Below are 20,124 nucleotides of genomic sequence, written 5' to 3'. Positions count from 1 at the left end.
CATTTGAAAAAATTGATGTGATGTCTGTCCTTACCGAAGAGGTACGGTTTCGCATAATGGATAGTTTTAACTTCCTACCGTCTTCCCTTGATGCTCTATCGCATACAATCGAGTATGCGAAATATTTGCCGGAGCAATATCGATCCAAGGCCCCATTTCCTTATGAATGGTTTGATTCCCCAAACAAACTGAATCACACACTGCCGGATAGCGATGACGCTTGGTATAGCAAGGTCACGGGAGTTCAGCAAGATAAGGAAGCGGCCTTCGAGGTCTTCGATAACAAATGCATGCTGACTTTCAAAGATTACCATAATTTTTATCTCGAGCTTGACGTTGCGTTGTTGACCGAAGTGTTTGAGGCCTTTCGCGAAGCTTCCTTCGTAACATATAATTGTGACCCAGTTTATTTTCAAGGAATTCCCTCATTCACCTGGCATTGCAGCATATTGTCGAATCCCATGGCATTCAAAGTTATTACGGATTCTGAATTATATGTCCTAGTGAGGGAAAATATCAGAGGAGGGGTGGCCCAATGCATCACGCGATATGCCAATGTCGAAAGTAAAGCGGATGAAAGCATATTATTCACGGACATAAACGGTCTGTATTCGAGTGTGATGTGTGAAAAACTGTGTGTCGAACATATCGAGACATTGACAGAGCTTCCATGTGATTGGGAGCGGTGGGCGGAGGATGGTGATCGCTGCTTCCTTGCCTTGGTGGATATCAGATATCCTCCACGACTTCACGATGCTCACCACCAATTCCCTCTGGCCCCGCACAGTTATAACAAGAGACTTTGTACAACATTCCTGGACAAAGATCACTATTTGGTACATATGAGAAATTTACAGTATTATGTGAAAATGGGACTCATTATCACGAAAGTGCACAAAGTGTTTATTTTCACGCAGGAATATGTATTCAAAGACTATGTGACTAGAAATATAAATTTAAGAAAGCAATCCACTAATAAATCTTATGCAAATCTATTCAAATTGGCCAACAATAGTTTATATGGAAAATGCGCCGAGGACCCTTTCAAGTACAAACGCTTTTCCGTCCTGCAAGATAAACATAACGAGGGCACTGGGAGAACTAATTCCTTCCTGAAGGATTGTCAAAATTACATCATTGTAGACGATAAGTACTTTTGTGAATTTAAGAAGAAAGATATAGTATTGAATAAACCCGTCCAATTAGGATTTTCCATATTGGAGTTGGCCAAATTGAGAGTATATGAATTTTTGTACCGTTTGCAAGAGGTGTTCGGTGACGATGCGTCCTGTTTGTACAGTGACACGGACTGTCTCATGATCCATTTTAAAAAGTGCAAACAACATCCCTTGCTGACGATGCTGCACGATGAGAAATTAGGACCCCTTCTTGATTACGAGGACGTTCCGGACGATTTCGTTATCAAAACCAGGGGGACCCACAAGCAAGCCGGACTGTGGTCCGATGAGAGTGGGCACAGAAAAATTATGGAATTTGTGGGACTGAGGGCGAAATCATATGCCATCCGATTCGAAGATGGGTTCAGCCTGAAAAATAAAGGAACTAAATCCTCTGCTAAAACCGTCCCGGATGGTACCCGTGTGAAATTTCAGGATTACAAGGATGCTTTGTTTTCTAATAAAAGTATATTTGTGGATCAGTACAGCATCCAGTCCAAAGAACACCACTTGCAAACAGTCGTACAACGAAGATTGGCTCTCTCCTCGGAGGATAGGAAAAGGGTCGTTTTGAACGACAGAGTACATACCCTACCCTTTGGGTATAAGGGTACAAAATTTAAAGATGTATGGACATGTGATTAAATAAAAAGAAAAAATGTACATTTTAAATATCTTTTTATTTTCAAATCTTTACAATCATGTTAAAAATGGCATCAGAGTTCCCATCTCATTGTAGTTTTGTCTCCCGTTCACCCATCCTCCTCTAGCCCGCAGATGGCACATATCGAGTGGTGCCACAGTTGATGTTTCATCGTCTCTAAATACGAACGTAACCTGAAAACTCTGTTCCATCATGCACGAAGCCCTAGTCTTCATGAGTGAGCCGTTATTTTTCTTAATGGGGACCATGGTGAAAAAGTGATGTTGTAAGGGCTTGTATTTTGCGAACAACCACTGACTTCCCAGTGCTGCGTTCCTTCTGTATAGTTTGGGATTAAAAGAACTCGGCCACGGTGTGTAACCCCGTTTAATCGTTGTCAATTGCGATTTCTTTTCAATTCCTTTCAATTGAAAGGTATTAAAAATCCCTGGGGTCCGTGTATTAATGAGGTCCGGATACAACATATCGCCCTCGCAATTCGTTTCTACTTCAAATTCGATAATATCCCCTGCACCTAAAATTTCAATTTTGTCTCTGTTTCTGCAACTATTTAACGTCATTTGTTTCGTTTCCCAATTATCCGTCATTGCCGACACGGTACCCGTTTCATCTACGATACCGTAATAATATCTACAATTAAGCCATTCCTTCTCTTCCTCAGTAGTTGCAGCTGCAAGTAAATCGTGGGCACCGTAATCCACATCGTTCAAAATATAGCCCTGATATCGTTCATCGTTATTCAATAAATTAGCGTGAATGGGATGACTTATGCAATGTATATTTAATTTTTCAAAATTTTCTGTATTCGGAAGAGAAACTAAGAAATTATCTTTTTTCTGTTTAAGCAAATCGTCCATTTTAACTTTACTGGCAGAATCAGTATTTGTAATAGTATAACCGGTGGTGACGGTGTGTTTTGGCATGAAATGAATAATTTTACTCTGTTGTACAAAGGAAGACATTTCCGTAGGGGAATTGCTCCTCACGGTAATTTCATCCGTGAGTACGATGAAATTCGAAATTTTTACCATCGGTTTATGTATCCTGAAACCCAAACAAGTTGGCAGCACGTTGGATATCACGTCTATCATTTCATCATCGAGCATGGAGTGTAGGGCTATCGTTAATGGTAGTGTCTTTAATGAACAATCAATTTCCTCCCAGGAGCGTTGTCGAAAGGTAAAGGTCACGTGGTTGAAGGGTATGGGTCTTTCCATCGGCGACTCACTCTCTCCTTCGGGTATACCGTGCTGTCCAGAGTTTCCCGTGCCCCCCGAGGAACCACCAACATCACGTCTCGTTCTTTGAGTCGGTGGAGGGGTATCTAGAATGTCCTCTGCGGCTCGTTTTTGTGCCATCGTCCTTTTCAGCATGTCAATCCCCTATAAACATACAAGACCCAATCAGCGAACTGTTCCGGACTAAGAACACGGTCCGGTTTAAATTCAATGTTAAAATCAAATGATAAAATTCTATTGTTTAATGCCTCTTCGTCAAGAGGTCTAAGATAACCTTTACCCAGCAAATGATTATTTCCTGTCATTAACACCGGAGTTCTTTTTAATTTTTGTTTGGAAGTATTTTTTCCCGATTTCAAAAGGGGCACCCGCCAAAATGCTTTTCATATCTTCACAAGTGCACTCAATAAAGAAGGGTTCTTCAATAACAATCAAAGATTTATTCAGAAAATTTTCGTATGCAAATTCACTCAATGAATGGGAACTCGATGCATAAGCTGATATAAAATGACGTGCAATACTTTGCACTATAAAACTCTTTCCACTGTTACTCCTTCCACAGAGGTACATGCAATTGATCTTTGTGTCCTCTTCATTAAGTATTGTCTTAAGGCAGTTAACAAAAAGATTAGGAGAAATAGAATTTCTAAGAAACAATTCAGATATTGCACTTCTGCTGTCGCTACACCCATCCTTTGCACACGACAACAAGTATTCAAATCTATTACTCCTTTCAAGCACAAGTCTATCTTTCACGTATACTTGAATTGCGAGTGTACATTCGCGCATCAAATTATACCCATGAGCTTTAATTAATTGTCTCCATTCTTCGGAATCTGTACTATCATATAACTCACTCCAAGAAGTGGCCTTGTACTTCTCGATCAGGTCACTTAAACGTTTTGTAGCGTTTTGAGGGTCCTGCTTCGCCATCAACAGGTTTCGGCGATGCGCAGCACACAGCCCTCTTCCTGGCCAGCTCCAAGAATCTGCGACTCTGGCTCTCTGAGTGATGAGGCGATAAAGGGTTGATGGACACGAAGGGCTCCCATTCGCCGAATTTAGTTTTCAGCGTGTCTACCCGTGTGGAGTACGGCAATGACAGTCGAACTGCGTCGTCACCTTTTTTCTCGAATTTAATGTTTGATTGCACAAAAATTCCGCTCACGAGGACGAATAGATCCTCTAAGGACAGTTCCGCAGGGTCGACTGACTGCAATAACCACTCCGAAGGAGTAGATAAAGCGGACATTGTGTCTGACGTATCCTCCATCGAAGTAATCTTTATACTAACCCGATAACATGATCGACTCTTATAAACCTTGACTTCTAGCTGAGGTTGTATTGCATAAGAAGGCCACTTCCTATAAATCTTGAATGTGCCCGCCCTCAGCCGTGCCCGTGCCCAGCAGTACCGTTCCCAGCCGTTCCGAAACAATAATATATCTTTTTTGTGGTCGCCTTCAAATCCTCATATGGTACCAGCACAGAATCAGCAACGTCGTCCTCGCTGGCTGCCTTCGCGGCCGAGTCGGCCTTCTCATTTCCAGCAATACCCACATGTCCAGGAACCCACAGAAAACGGATTTTCACTTTTTTCCGAGCAAGGGAAAGTAGTCTATTTTGAATTTAGGATGCCCTCTCATTGTTAGAATTTTAGCAACATAGTTGCACATGAGGATGTTTCGGCGTGCAGTCAACGGGGGCTCCCCAGAATCTGAGTAAACACTCAAGACCGGAGAAGTCCTGAAAGCTCCAGTTGCCAATCGAAGCCCCGCATTGTGAACCGTGTTCAAAGGTCTCAAATAGCTTTCACGGGCAGAGGAGTAGACCAAACATCCATAGTCTAATTTCGAGCGCACCAATGCTCTATACAATAAAAGCATCGTGGAGCGATCGGCACCCCACGAGCAATTACATAGATATCGCAGGATATTTAAAACTTTCAAACATTTGTTTTTTAAAAACTCAATGTGCTCACGCCAATTAAGGCGGCGGTCAAAAATCAAACCCAGAAAGCGGGCTGAATCCGTATAAGGTAGAATTCGGCCGCTCAGGCGAAGTTCTGGTGGAGGAACTTGTGCCCGCTTACGACGGAAGTGGACACATTTCGTTTTTTCAACGGAAAAACGAAATCCACTTCGATTCGACCATTCCCCAAGTCTGTTAAGGGTCAGCTGGATGACCCGTGCGGCACTGGCAATTGTGGATGATCGACAGAAAATGGCCAAGTCGTCCACGAATAAGGAGCCCATCACTGGTGTTCTGACGCATTCTGTAACGTCATTTATCGCAATGGCGAAGAGTGTGACACTGAGTACAGAGTCTTGTGGTACCCCATTAAGTTGTGTAAAAGGTCCGGATAAATGATTACCTAGTCTTACTTTAAAAACACGGTCTGCTAAAAAATATTTGATAAAAATTGGAAGATTTCCTCTTAGGCCCTTAGGGGTCAGTGTGGGGAGCGTTCCCTAATAGATGGGAAGGCTGCTGAGTAGTTCTCGTCGCTGCTGGTCTTGGCAAACGCTTCCCCGAAAACGTCGCATATCTCATCCGGTGTGTGAAATGTCACACCTTGAAATACAATGCACGAAACTCCGTGAACATGCCGTGCTCTCAAGATAGCCCTCACCTTGTTCCAGACCTGAGTTAGTGGAGTCCTGTTGTTGATTGAGGATAGATAATTTATCCAGGAGGCCTTCTTTGACTCCTTTATAATTTGCCGAGCTTTTGCTCTGAGTCGTCGAAGTGAGGCAAGATTTGAGGCAGTTGGAAACTGCCTCTAATCTTGCCTTAAAAATACGGAGGGCACGTTTCCGTTTCTTAATAGCTTCGGCGCATTCCTCATTCCACCATGGTACCGCTGGTCGACGGATTGCGCCCTTAGATAAGGGGACACTAAGTTTCGCTGCGTCCACTATGCTAGCGGTTAGCACCTCAACGTTCTTTGTCCCGCCCCGAAGAGCATCGTACGTGAAATTAAAAGAATTTTTAAAAACAGACCAGTCGGCTTTGTGGACAATCTAGTTGCCCTCGCTGATAAAATTCGTATTGTTACTCTAGTCAGACATATACATAAAGGGTTAAAATCATTTATTAAAACAGCCAGCTCCTCCTTATGCCGATAAATCCATTACAATTCCATTGTAATATAAAGGTCATAAAAAGGTTTAAAAAGGGTGAAAGATAAAAACAGAAAAAAAATTGATGTAAATATTGAAATTTGGAGCAGCATTAGCCCGGAAATCTGTGGAATCATCGCTTCAAGCGACTTTTCCTTCCCTTATTCCTGACTTTTTCGATCTCTGTGTCCGAAATACAGAGATCTTCGTCTATGTCCTCCTGCATCGGTTCCATACCTTTGCCGGAGGGACCAGGAGAGGGAGTTTTCTCTCGCTGGTCAGGTTTTCTGGTGGTTTTCTTTGATGTATTTTTGGGAGACACTACGGAGGTGTTAGGGGTGTTTTTTTTTATTATTGCTACTGTTACTCGCATTTGTTTTTTTAATACATCTATCTGCTTTTCAGGTTCCGTCTGTGTAGAAATGGTGCACTTCTTAACTGGAGCGGAGGCGATTGCGGCAAAGGAACGCGAGAAAGAGGGGGCACTAAGGGCTTTGAACTTTTTCCTTGCCTCTAGGTAAGATATTTTTTCCACAGTTTTAATTTCCATGATCTTCCGTTCCTCTTTCATTTTCGGGCAATCGCGAGAGTAAGCCGCGTGGGTACCCTCGCAATTCACGCAGCAGGCCGCTTCAGCACATTTGTCCCCATCGTGCTTGTCCTTGCCGCAGCGGGGGCAGGTGGCCTTGCCCTCACATCGCGGTGCGATGTGGCCAAATTTTTGGCATTGGAAGCAGCGCATCGGTTGAGGAAAAAATGGTCGCACAGGTATCGATTCGTATCCTAAGAAGAATTTAACGGACAGTTTGTCTAAAGCGAACGTGAGAATTACTGACGTGGTATTAATCACTTCACCGTTTCGCTTCGTAGTCAGTCTGCGGCAGTCGATGACACCCTGGGGGGCCATCTCTCTCTTGGTCTCTTCTGGTTCCACCTAAAGAAGGTCGTAGTGACTTATTACTCCTTTAGAGGTATATAAAGTGCGGTGGATCTCGACTTTAACTGGGATGTCGTGTAATTTTTCAGTTATAAGCAATTTTTCAGCTTGGATGTTGTTCGCAGTCTCTATTAGTAGGGTACCATCTCTTAGTTTTTTCACCGAATTTGGCTCTCCTGTAATTATCGATTGCATAGCTTTTTTATGAAAAAGGGAGACACCTTTTTCAGAGTGTCACCTTCTTTGGCGCATTTCATAGACAAAAAACGCTTCGAGCTTTCAAAAGACTTTTCTCCTCCGCCCGTGTCCGGGCGGGATCTTTTTGGTGGAGGAAGAGTAATCGTCTCCATGAAAGTAAGAACATAATTCATCCCCTGGGCTCCCCACCCACCACGGAGGCACACATTTGGGACGCCACCCCAAAGGTCTCATAAGAAGCTTTCCTCGCTTATTCTATCCTTCTTCCGCTTAGGCATCTCTTTACCCTTACATCTGGTGAACCCTCCGCCCCCGCCTCATCCACTTCACAGCTTCAAACCTGACCTATCAGTGATTTACAACCTTCCTCCCCTACCGCCACCCCACGCCAAGGTCCAAAAGCGAGTCCATATGTACGATTCACGCCCAGGGCCTACCGATGAGCCAGCCTCTGCTACCACGGAGGAACCCAAGGAAGAAAATGTAGTCAACCTTTCTTCCAACCCCCTTTCTCCTGACCTGCTCTCTCTCCTCCACAAAGGGCTTTCTTTCTGACCCACGCCGAAAGTAAACCCCATTCACATTCTAAAAGACACACTCCAGTTCTGCCGTAAACTTAAGTGGAAATTCTTCTGGGAGACCCATCCTAACCCCACCCAACACTCTTCTACCGTCCATAGTGCACTGACGAGATTTAAGCCTCCTTCGCACGAACCCAAACCTCTTCCCTCCAATCATCCTATTGAAATTTTCAGTAATCTCCTCCTTTCTAAATTTTCGGAGAGATCTTTCATTAAATCAATTAAACCCAGGGACAATCTTTCGCGAGCAGAAAAGTTGGCATTAAATTCCCTCATCCGTAACCCGGACATCGTCATCACTCCGTCAGACAAAGGGTCTACGGTGGTCGTGATGAATGCGGCTGACTACAACAACGAGGCGCTTAGGCAATTGTCCGACGCTTCGGCGTACCAACCCATCCCTGCTGATCCCAACCCCCAATACCGAGAGAAGATTCTTTCTTTCCTCGAGGAAAAGGGACCACATGAAGGACTAACAGCCCAAGACATCGAATTACTATCACCTTCCAACCCCCGAAGCCCTCATTTTTACTTACTACCTAAAATACACAAAGCTAATAACCCCGGCCGTCCGATAGTTTCTTCCATTCAATCTCCCACAGAACGAATTTCCGCTTTTGTTGACCATTACCTCCAACCCATAGTGCACTCTCTTCCCTCATGCATTAAAGACACGTATCACTTCCTCCAGCGCCTTCACTCGACCACCCTTCCTGGAGTCAAAGACGTCATAATGGCGACCATCGACGTCACATCTCTTTACACCTCCATACCACACACAGAGGGCCTCTCCGCTCTCGAACACTTCCTTGAGCAGCGCTCCACTCCACAGATTCCAAGCACAAAGTTTCTCGTCGATCTCTCCGAGATAATCTTGAAACACGATTCATTCTCGTTCAATAACGATCACTACACACAGTCTAGGGGGTGTGCTATGGGGAGCCGGTTCAGTCCGTCCTATGCCAACCTTTTTCTTGGCCGCCTAGAACAATCTTTTCTGTCCCAATACCCACTCACACCCACCCTTTGGGTCCGATACATAGATGACATCTTTCTCCTGTGGCCACATGGCATGGAATCCCTAATCACTTACATCTCCTGTCTCAACTCATTTTCATCCGTAAATTTTACATCCTATTCCTCCTCCACTCGTCTCACATTCCTTGATGTGGACATTTCTCTTACCAACAATAAATTTCACACCTCTGTACACATTAAAAACACTAACAAACAGCAATACCTACATTACAATAGCTGTCATCCGACACATACGAAACGCTCCCTACCTTTTTCTCTTTCCATCCGTGGTCACAGAATATGTAATAATCCAGACTCCCTTAATAGATTTCTTTCAAATTTACACCACGCTCTCAGGAGAAGGGGTTACCCGGAACCCCTCCTCAGGAATAAGATCCGAAAAAAAGCATATGTCCCGAAAAAACTAGGCGGGGACAATTCGTCGCAGTTTCTTTCCCTCTGTACGACCTTTTTTCCGGGCGTGGACGTACTACGTAGGACCCTAAAAGGCCTTTTCCCCATCCTCTCAGACAACACGACCACTTCCAGATTTTTCCCGCGATGCCTTTCACTCGTTTTTAAAAGACCACCAAATCTGGCCAGCATCTTAAAAACAACCAAACCACTACCCAAACAAAGTACCTATATTAAACCAAAGCCCTCGCCCTGCAACCGTGCAAGATGCAAAACTTGTCACATCCTCATCACCGAACCCCTTCCCGATCAATTCCTTGCCTTCCCTCTCCCCTCAGTGTCGGACATTTCCTGCACAACAAAAAACATTGTGTATATACTGTTCTGCCAGAAATGCCCCGCTTTTTATATCGGCTTATCCACCACTCCCCTTTGCATCCGAATGAACGGGCATCGCTCTTCATGCAATAGCGTTTCTTCTGTTTCTTCTTCCCTTCCAGTCGCCGTTCTGCTTCCTCCCACAAAGTTCTGTTTGACCAATGCTATAAAGTGGGAATATTGGCCTCCCTCCCCCCGTCTACCACCCCCTAGAGCTGAAGGACTTAGAGCAGGCATGCATATGGGCTTTCCGTGCGTTTTCTGGTCCAGGAATCACAGGCTTCTTCCTCAGCTGAAGTATGAATGGTGAGGAAAGGAGAGGGTTGGAAAAGGGAAAAGAGGGGTAAGGGGAGAGGTGTATGGGGAGGGGGAGTTAGGAATAGAAGTTAGGATGCAACGTTCAGACCCGGAAAGCTATTGGCATGAAAGTGCCAAATGCAAGCCAATTCGAGGGTGTGGAGGTTGAGGGCGGAGTCGGTGGGAGGGAGGGAGGCAATAATGGATACTTTGTAACATTGATTGAAAATGGAATCATGTGAAAGACAATGTGTAGGAACTGGTAGAGAGGAGCGGGGGGACGATGGACAACAGGAGGCGCGATGATTGTTAATTCTGAGATTGAGAGGGGTAGTGCATTGGCCAATATAGAAAGCAGGGCAGAAATGACAATGAAGAAGGTAAATGATGTTGGTGGAAGTACAAGTAGTGGAAGGGAAAATCGGTAGGCATTTAAGCTTGGGGGGAAAAGAGGCAGGGGGTGGAGAGAATATCTTGCAGGTTTTACACCTGGGACGATTGCAAGGTGAGGGTGAGGAGATAGTGACTGACTGCGACTTTTGGAGAGGGCGGGTGGCTTTAAATATGGTGTTTAAATTCGGTGGTCTCTTAAATGTTATCCGAGGAGTGGAAGGGAAAATCTGAGAGGTGGACTTGTGTTTGGAAAGGATGGGGTAAAAGTCCTTCAATATGTTTTGTAGCAAATGAGCACCAGGAAAGTAGGTTGTGAGCAGAGAAGGAGAGCAATGTTTGTCTGCGCGGGGTTTGTTGTGAATAGCCGGTTTTTTTCTTATTTAGTTCATCATGAGTTTTTCGGGTTCAACCCACTACATTTTGGATTAAACGAATCAAAAAATTCCCCTCGAATTAGCCCAATACACCTGCCACACAGAATTTCTCTCATCCTGCATTTCACTAGGTACTTTTCCGAATGGCCTTTGAATAAAATTCGCTCTCTCGGGCATTCCACCTATTCTGCGTCCCTCCTTCCACATTCTTTCTTTTCAATACTCGCTTTCCCTATACCAATTCACTCTCACGCAATACCTAGGGTTAGTTGATCAATATTATAACTCTCTGCTCTCTCTCATAAAATTAATTTCACTCTGTTCGCCTCACCTCCGTATGACCGAGTCTGGCGCCAGAAGATTCTGAATACGTTACACGGGTGGGGCCTAAGAGGAAATCTTCCAATCTTTATCAAAAATTTTTTAGCAGACCGTGTTTTTAAAGTAAGACTACCCACGAGAGAGAGATCTACCAATATAATCTTGTGAGTGGAGAAAACACACTCCTCTCCTTTCCCCATCACTTGCGGCAGATGCATAGCCTACCCTTTGCAGGAAATCATCTATAAATCCCCAAATTTATAGACTCAGGGGAAAGCTCGCTGGATAAGGGCGATGTCCTTCAGTATATTGTAAATTTCCTATCCTCCCCCTTGCACCTCAAGGTGTTTTTCTCTATGGTGCCTCATACCCCTAGACAGAGTCAACAAAGCCACTCGCTTAAATTTTTCCATTTTCGTTTGTGAGCACCGAGCAGTTGGGATGCAAGAGTTCATTCTTTATTAAATAGAAATAGTACGATATTTTTTCTTCCATCACAAAAGTTAAAGGATGAAATATCCAACCCATCAATAACATTGACCAAAGCAATTCCTTATGTTGCAGACATAATAGGAATAAAGAAAATGGTAACCAAAAACCTTGGTGCTAAGGAACATTTCTCCTGGACTGAATGTTCAACTCATGATCTCTAACTAGAAGTTTATAATGCCTTTATCAAAAATCACTCAGAATGCATAGCAGAGGAAGTAGTGAAAAGAGGAAAGAGTGCAAGTACACAGTAGAAACTTATCAGGCTCTTCCTCACTGAAGTTTCTTTATTTCTACAGGAAGCTCAAAGAGATGAGATAGGAAAAAACACGTATTTTGCCAGAGCTGAATAACAGACTAACAATAATGAGGATGAAGAAGAGTAGGTGACCAACACAGAATTTAATGCTTATTTTGTATTTTTTCAGAACAGATTGCTTGTCTAATAAGTTTTCCTTAATAATATTTTTGTGATAGTTCAAACTACAATTCCTCCTAAGTACTTCCTATCTTCCTCTTCCATTTGCACATACTCTAAGCACCTTCACTTTTTCTGAGTTTCATTCGTGAGGCATTTTTGTTTACTAACCATAATTGCAAGACTGCTTTCAGCAATATCTTAACCCTTTTAGTCGCCTTCTACGACAAGCAGGGACACTGCGGTAGTATTCTATTTCCCCCTAACCGCAGGGGAGCCACCATAATTACCATAACATGGTACTTATTCCATTGTAAACATGATAAAGAAGGTACAGGACATGGATATCTAGCAGCAGCTATTCATGGATCTACCAGGCATGCCTTCCTATATGCAGAAACACAAAAGAGGATTTTTTCTCAATCATTTTAACCCATTACCAAACAGGGAAATTGAGCTTAACAGCCTCAAATGTGAAATGAAAAGAATGCTTCATTGGCTGTAGCAATACGGCTATTAGAGGTTGGGAATCCATGAAAATACATAAAGCCTAACCCATATGGCCAGATATTTGAAGATAAAGATTTTCACCCAAATATCAAAACTATATTTTTAATTACTAACTGAAATTACTATGATGATTGGATGGAATCTATTATTTTCAATGTTTCATGATGAATCAAAAAATTTATTTTTCAGCAAAAACTGGCAACAATGTATCTACATATTGAGTAGAAAAATAAGAGGTACTCAATTTTCAATTGAAATCATAGGATCCCACCTAAACTTCCATTTGACAGGTACAAGAGAGTATGTATCAGGGTAAGATTTTAAAATCCAATATTTATAGGATTTCACAAGTTTGAATACTGGCAGATATGCAGAAATGAATTTCAAATACTATTATTGAAGAACGTCCATAAACCCCACAGTTTCATTTATCACTATGTATTGTCAAAAGAAAAAACTTCTCGCGTGACTAACTGTAAAACCTGGATAAACCTGGCACTTAACAATTTTGAATTACAACTTGACCAAGGTAATGAATATTAACACACACCATCTTTACGCAAGACCATCGTCACCTTGAGTGAGTTATAAGACCAAAAATTCAAATCGATAAGTTAGGAGAGGAGAATACACATGTAGTACAAACAGTTTATCCCAAACATGGGCGACAATCCCTGCTTGTGTGCTTTATGGAGGAAACTAATGGAACAGCATCCTATCTACTGGATGAGATGCTAAGCCTCTTCAACTTAGGATCTAAAGGAATCTCCCTAAAATCCTTAAGAAACATCCTAACATCCAGGTGCAAACCCTGATAATGGCAGATATTGGCCTTCAATTTCCAAGGTCAAAATACAAATCATTAAAGTCATAAGAAGAATGAAGAAAAGCTGAAATAGGAAACACCTTGACAGTCATTGGAATTGAAGAAATATGTACTAAAGAAAAATACGTCATGAGGAGGCATTATTGAAACCACGCAATATTGAACAGATTAAATATTAATGCCTCCCAAAAGAGAAATCAAAATAAAATATTTTGCATCCAAAATAATATACCACCATTACACCTTAGCAAGGCTTGCTTTAGGACTTATAATGTTAAGAATAGTATTAGTGAAACCTTAACTTCCTAAAATTTGCTATTAGATGGAGATAAAAACATTGATGAAATAAACAATTTCCACGAAAAGAAAAAAAATCGCAACTAAGACACATTCGTTGGTACACGTAAGAGCTGACCTTCAGCAGAGGAGATAGAAAAAACTCACTTAGCTTCACTGATGCATAGCTTAATATAATCACATGGAGCACAACAATACGTAATGACTGATTAATACATACAGGCAAAAAGAAGTGAAATTTTTAATTGTTAACCACAGCCTTTGAATACATATTAATTCACAATTAGATGAGCAGTTATTATTTTCTCATCAATGATCAAGCATCTCATGAATGAATCAAAAGAAGTCCCACTGGAATATCTGGTTCATCAATTAAAACATCTCAAAATAAAAATGGTCACATTAAGTTGCTCACATGATTTAACTTATGAATTGCATGCCACCCTATTAAGAATGCACCTCACAGTATTGATTCCAACGTATTGATACATTCCAAAAGGTGCACATTTGACTACTCTTTACATTGTGGCTACCAGTGATTGCCCACCTAAGTTACAATTGCCATAAGAATATTGCAATGAAATTCTCCTAGAAATCATCTAAGGTTTTCATTACAATGTGATGAAAGATTAGCAAGATTTTTAAAGAAATGATGATCTGAGACATTTGGCTTGCATCACTAAAAGAATACCTGGATCCTGTAACACTAATCCAATGTTGCACTAACAAGAGGTCCACCTTGATTTTTTACAGATTTATTTTCTATTTGATGGGTTTTCTTTCAATTTCCTTTAATTTTGTGAAAGTAATTTTATTACACACTCACTCCATCAAAGCATATTTTTTGACAGCACAAAAGTAATAGCCGATAACAACACTTCTCCAAATATGTGAAATACACAACCTCACTGGAATGTTCACTTGTGATTGAAAAATATGATAAAATACATCAAGGAGAAGTAAATCCTTAGTTCAGGCACATCCATAAATCTATACATTATTAATATATCCACACCTTAATATGACAGGTAAAAACGATAACAAAATTAAGGAAATAACTTCCAAACATGAGTATAAAACAGGTGTAAAAAAATTACTCAATAGCTAACGCACGCACAAACCTGTTGAGCGAGCAAACAACATCAAGGCACCTATGGACACATACATTAGTTTCACAAATATTTCAACAAAAATTCACTATGATCCCTTAACACCACCTGGCAATGCAGAGGAGGCTGGCTTCTTTATGTGAATTGGAATTCGTGTCTTCACCCTGCCTAAGTATTCATTGTAAGGTGAGGCAAGGTAGTATGTGCGATCATGGTACAAAACCTCGCTGATGTGCTTGAGGGAGCCATCAGTGCAGTGGAGACTTCCAATCACATTACCCAACTTATCTACCTCCACTATCCTCGCACTGCTAGGAACGACATCAGCTACAGTTTCAAAACTACCAATCTGCAAAGGAAAAATGAAGACCAATCAAAAAAAGCAAAAGAAATTGATAGATTATGGAGACCCACATTTCACTTTTTAAGTATGCCATCAACACTCATAATTCTAGCATAGGTTTCTACAGCAATACTCGTGACAATAGGGTGGTTTCATATTATTTTTTTTTTTGCCTAAATCGAAAGATTATTACTCCTGGAGTACGTATTTCACGCTTTTAGATTTTTAAATGACGATATCTATTTTTCGCGATTAAATGAAATGTAAAATTTTTAAGCGCGCGAAAACGCGACGCTTAAGTATGAATGTCGGGAAGTCTCTCCGCGTGACATATTTCTGGTTCCCCCTCCCGCCCTGCGAGGTGACCTTGAGGCGAGGCTTAGCTCTGATACGACGCAGTCTGCTAGCGGGTAGCCTAGTACCCTGCTGGCTGGTAGCGCTTGGCTTAAATAAGGATTATTAATAACTTATCAAACGAGTAAAACTTTCCGACCTTAGCCAGTTTTAATAAGTGATTGTTAAGACATGTTTCCCTGAGCTCTGCGCCTCATGCATGCAATGATAACCTCAGGCGACGTATAACTCCTATCTTCTCGTATAGAAACTAGGTCCCTGTGACGTCACGTGGAGTGGCATCGCATGGGCGCCAATCTGGCCCTTTTCAAATGAGGATAAAAATGGACCATTGCCATTCGTCTAAAACGGTATTTCTAAAACGAAATAATTTGTATATTATGAATACACTAATGGTGGGTAACGAATCGCAATCAATGCCTTTCGTTTTCTTTGATGAAGGAAACTACCCTATTGTAGGATTCTAGAATCCCCAGCGATTTGTGTTGACTTAACTATAGGAAAGGAGTTTAAGACTACCTAGAAAAATAAGTTTGGATCATTTTGACCCATTTACATAGTTCCCCAGATTCATGCTTCTTTCCGTCATCAAAATGGCTATTTTCTGGCATTTTTCTAACAGAAGAGTGAATTAAACCCTGATCAAAAGAAATAACTAGCGAACAATACCAAAATTACAATTATTATGATATATGCAAACCCATAGCTGGATAAGCCCATAATCAAAGAATAACATTGAAACGGAATAAAAAGATTTCAGATGCTGACATTTTATATTTGCAAGTGTTACATGATCTGCAGGGCCATTCCACCGTTACGTACGGGACATTTGTACTAATTTTTACAGCTTTAAAATATTATTTCTGCTCTTAATATTTTCTGTATTTCATTGAAACAGCTATAAATTGTTAGGTGTAGACCTAAGCTATTTTTCAAGCTACAGTTTTGGCTTTAGCTCTTTGTTGTAACTGTTGCAAGAAAAAATAAGTGCCTGTTACGTACGGGACAAGCTGGGTCAACCACTTGTTTGGCTCATGTTATGAAAAATGATATTTCAGCTCAATTAGAATTTTCATAATGCTGTGCTATTTTTTTTCATATAGCTTAAAAAGGATGCTTCAAGTACATATGTTTTACATTATTAACAAAAATTTTTAAACTAAGTTACAATTTTTTTACCTTTTGTTACGTACGGGACAAGGGTGTTACGTACGGGACATTGTACACTTCAGGTTAAAAGTTATTGAAAACAGGCAGAGATAACATGGTCAAAAACACATTTATCAGAAAAGGTTGTTAAGCCAATTACAACATAAGAAGATCATATGTTTATAAGCATTATTTTCTTGATCAATTAACTTGTATTTGCTTAGCTTAATTATAATACAATTAAGGTATAAAAAAATTATACAGCTACTTTAATCTTGTTACTATGGTATTATTAAAAAAAAGGAGAAAGATACCCGAGTTCATATTTTAAGATCTTTAAAGTTAAATTTTCCATCGTCTTTTTTTGTTCAACACTATAGGAGGAGAAATAGCTTTAATCACCTCCGTCTCTCTATTGTATACAATACAATCGGGCAGCATTGGCCATTTATAATGTTCTGGGGACTGGTGGGTACCATCAGGGGTACAGCTAGGAATTAAGGCTAGAGGAGGTTTTAGGGGTGACTAATAGTGGGGATCTGGGGGGGTATGGAATACCTGCCAGGGCAAGCAGGAGGTACGGGGACTCTCCCCCAGAAATTTTTTAAGATAAATGGTTCAAAATGGGAAGTTTTACAGCTTTCTGAGGGATATTTTATTAATCCTTACACTTTTCTATAAGTAATATTAATCCAATTAACTAATTTAGATTTGGGGGGTGTTTATCCCCCAAACACCTCCCCCCCTCGCTGCGCCCCTGGGTGCCATGACTGTAACTTACAGTTGCTTCTCTGAGACAATTTCTGTGATTTTGCCTCAAAATAAATTGCCATTTTATAGCACTAGAATCCACTGACCTCTGAATTCTGTCTTCACTTCAACAAACAGGTCTAAATTCAAGTTGATATCTTTAAAATGTTTCTGTCCTGAAAAAATTTCATTCGCATTGCATATCACGTGAAAGCTAAGGATATCTGGTGCTGCTTGAACATTGTCTCAAGGCTTTACTTTGATGATGGTATCATTTATTAATCTTCTCCAGCATAATATGCCTTAAACAAACAAATATTGAACAACAATACAATAAAACTTGTCTTTGAACAAACTACTGAAGATTCTGATGCAAAATCCTTGGCAGATTGAATAGAGCATCATTTTCATCCTCACTACTCTTAACATTCAGTCAGTTCTGCATTCAGGAGAACTGATATGAGCTTAATTTTTTAGCTTAAGTTTGCCTGCTATTCACTGTCATTTTTTCCCTTTCATACTTTTTCTTTGTCGGTAATATTTTCTCTTCGCTTTTTTCTTAATTAATTTATCCTCTTACTTTTTTTTTAAGAACCCATCATGATCAAATGCATTTAGTTTACTACGCATTTTCTTTACTCTAGCAGCAGCAGTTGCCTAAGGTTTTTCCACCTCCATTTAAATTCTGAAAAAGCATCAAATTTCTTATTTTCAAAGTTTCAGGCATTACTCAGTGGTGCTTATGTAAACTTACTTAAATAAAAATACTTCATGTAGTCCACATTGATTATTTTCTGACCTTGATTCCCTCGTAGTAATCAGTCACAAAAATAACATATGCTATAATCACTCACGCACTGAAACATGTATTACGTGTTGGCTAAAGGAGACTGTAAATTCTAGTATCATCAAACATCTAATCGAGAACAACTATCTTAGTGATTTCACATCTGAGATCTACCACACACTGAGACAAAAGAAATTAAGTCCCCACTTTTTGTCATGAAGAACTGGAGATTAATGAGGTGACAAAATCAAATGAAACGCAGGAATTAAAAAGTCATGTTTTACCATTTCATTCACCTTACTTTTTCTAACCTTCTCTACCCGCCCTCTATGCACCTAAAATTTTACTTGTTCTTCTGTTTACTACAATGCATACTTTCAACCACAGCACCTACTCCTCTGCCACTTTGTCATTTCATGACATAAACGTAATACCTGGCCCTTCTACTAACCGATGCCAAACTCCCCAACCCTGAGTGCCCAGAGCACAATTTTAAATTTAAATTACCATAGGCCTAGACTTTTCTGGCCTAAATGTAAATAACGCTTCATTTTATGTTTTAGAATTAAATATTATCAAAATTTAGTAATGATATGACATAGTGAATTCATTTTTATGTATATTGCATATTATGTTATGTAGTGTCCCGTACGTAACGTTACGTACGGGACAGAAAGAAATTGAACATTAGGGTATGTTTAAATTTAATTATTTTTTCACAACATCATAATCATTTAGTTTGACACAAAACCTGTTTAGAAAATTGTATTTTGAGTAGCTGTTTGTCAAGAAACTTGGTGAAAAAACAAATTTATCTATTTTATGTTACGTACGGGACAAAGAAACAATCTATTTTTAAACATTGTCTTTTACCATTATATTATCGCAAAATTAGGATAAATTTGTGATAGAAACTCTTATACTGTACTATATTTTGATATTATAATTACCAAGACAAATAAAAGTAGCATTTAGTCAAGCATTGATATGGCAACTCAACCTATGAAAGTGGCAATTTTTGAACAGCTGATGAAGAGACGACTTTGAACCTAGGTTACCAACATATTTAAACATATTTGACTAAAATTCTTAGTAAATACTCATAATATAACCTTATGAGAAGACAATCATGACATAATAAGTTAAATATAAAAAAATATTTTTATTTCCAAAAGTTACCTATTTTCATGGAATGGCCCTGCAAGTATATACCCTCGTAGTGCAGGTGAAGTAAAGAGAGAGAAAACCTGACCTCAATGACAGGTTATGGTACACGATCTATATCATGGGTCAAAATGACACATAGCTGTCCAAGGTATAAGCCCATTTGAAAACTTTATGAGGTAGAACAAAATTTCCTTTCTATAATAACATAGAATGAGTCATTACACATCAAGTCAGTGGAAGAGAACAAGAAATATGGATCAAAGTCTGTAAATGGACCAAAATTTTTTCAACAGTAAAGTAATTAGCTAACTAAATAAGAACATGTTAAAGAAACACTCATATGGGAAAAATTGTTAACAGACCCTTAACTATTTAATTGCATCGCAGTTGTTTCCATTTGCATGACATGACTTAAATTTTCCCCGGTAAATAAACTAAAAGATTCCAACATTTCCTTGATTTCTACAACATGTAAAAACCCTGTAGAAAATATCAAAAGCACTATCCTGTATCAATCCAGATATGGTCCTAACTTCATTATTATATAGTTTATATTTCAAACTTCATTATTTAATAGTTTATTGAGTTAACAACTTCATATCGATACCTCCACTGCATTAACGCTCAACAATCGCCCACCGAATCAAATACGCTCATCTAGTACTATAAGTGCTATCTAGATGAGCGAATTTGATTTATTGGGCGATTGTTGAACGTTTATGCAATGGAGGTATCGATATATTCATTTATTCGTTGTTGCTATGCAAGGGATTTTGTTTGTAAAAAATAAACATTTATTCTGGCTTTGATAAC

At 40.1% G+C, this 20,124-nt stretch overlaps 2 protein-coding genes across 3 annotated transcripts in view; both read right to left on the bottom strand.

Moving 5' to 3' along the window:
• Positions 1–1,839: 1,839 nt before the first annotated feature.
• Positions 1,840–4,522, bottom strand: LOC124168262. The gene is made up of 2 exons (XM_046546404.1): positions 3,938–4,522; positions 1,840–3,224 (listed from the first exon to the last, which is right to left on the bottom strand). The coding sequence occupies exon 2, from the start codon at positions 3,213–3,215 to the stop codon at positions 1,878–1,880; it is 1,338 nt and encodes a 445-aa protein (XP_046402360.1). The 5' UTR covers positions 3,216–3,224; positions 3,938–4,522; the 3' UTR covers positions 1,840–1,877.
• A 9,357-nt stretch (positions 4,523–13,879) lies between these two features.
• The window catches only part of LOC124167577 (adipocyte plasma membrane-associated protein-like), a 30,443-nt gene continuing 24,198 nt past the window's right edge, over positions 13,880–20,124 (bottom strand). For both annotated transcript variants that reach the window (XM_046545549.1, XM_046545550.1), the window contains one exon: positions 13,880–15,110. In XM_046545549.1, coding sequence (XP_046401505.1) covers positions 14,850–15,110 — 261 coding nt within the window. In that variant the 3' untranslated portion in view covers positions 13,880–14,849. The remainder of the gene's footprint in view (positions 15,111–20,124) is intronic.

The sequence above is a fragment of the Ischnura elegans genome, chromosome 11 (genome assembly GCF_921293095.1).
Source record: "Ischnura elegans chromosome 11, ioIscEleg1.1, whole genome shotgun sequence".
In the NCBI taxonomy this organism is placed as follows: Eukaryota; Metazoa; Arthropoda; class Insecta; order Odonata; family Coenagrionidae; genus Ischnura; species Ischnura elegans.
Note: the sequence above shows the minus strand (reverse complement) of the source record. Positions and strands in the feature narration are given on the sequence as shown.

Bases quoted from the DNA above. Each gene is read 5' to 3' on its own strand.
- LOC124168262 (XM_046546404.1), bottom strand. From the start codon at position 3,215: ATGCTGAAAAGGACGATGGCACAAAAACGAGCCGCAGAGGACATTCTA.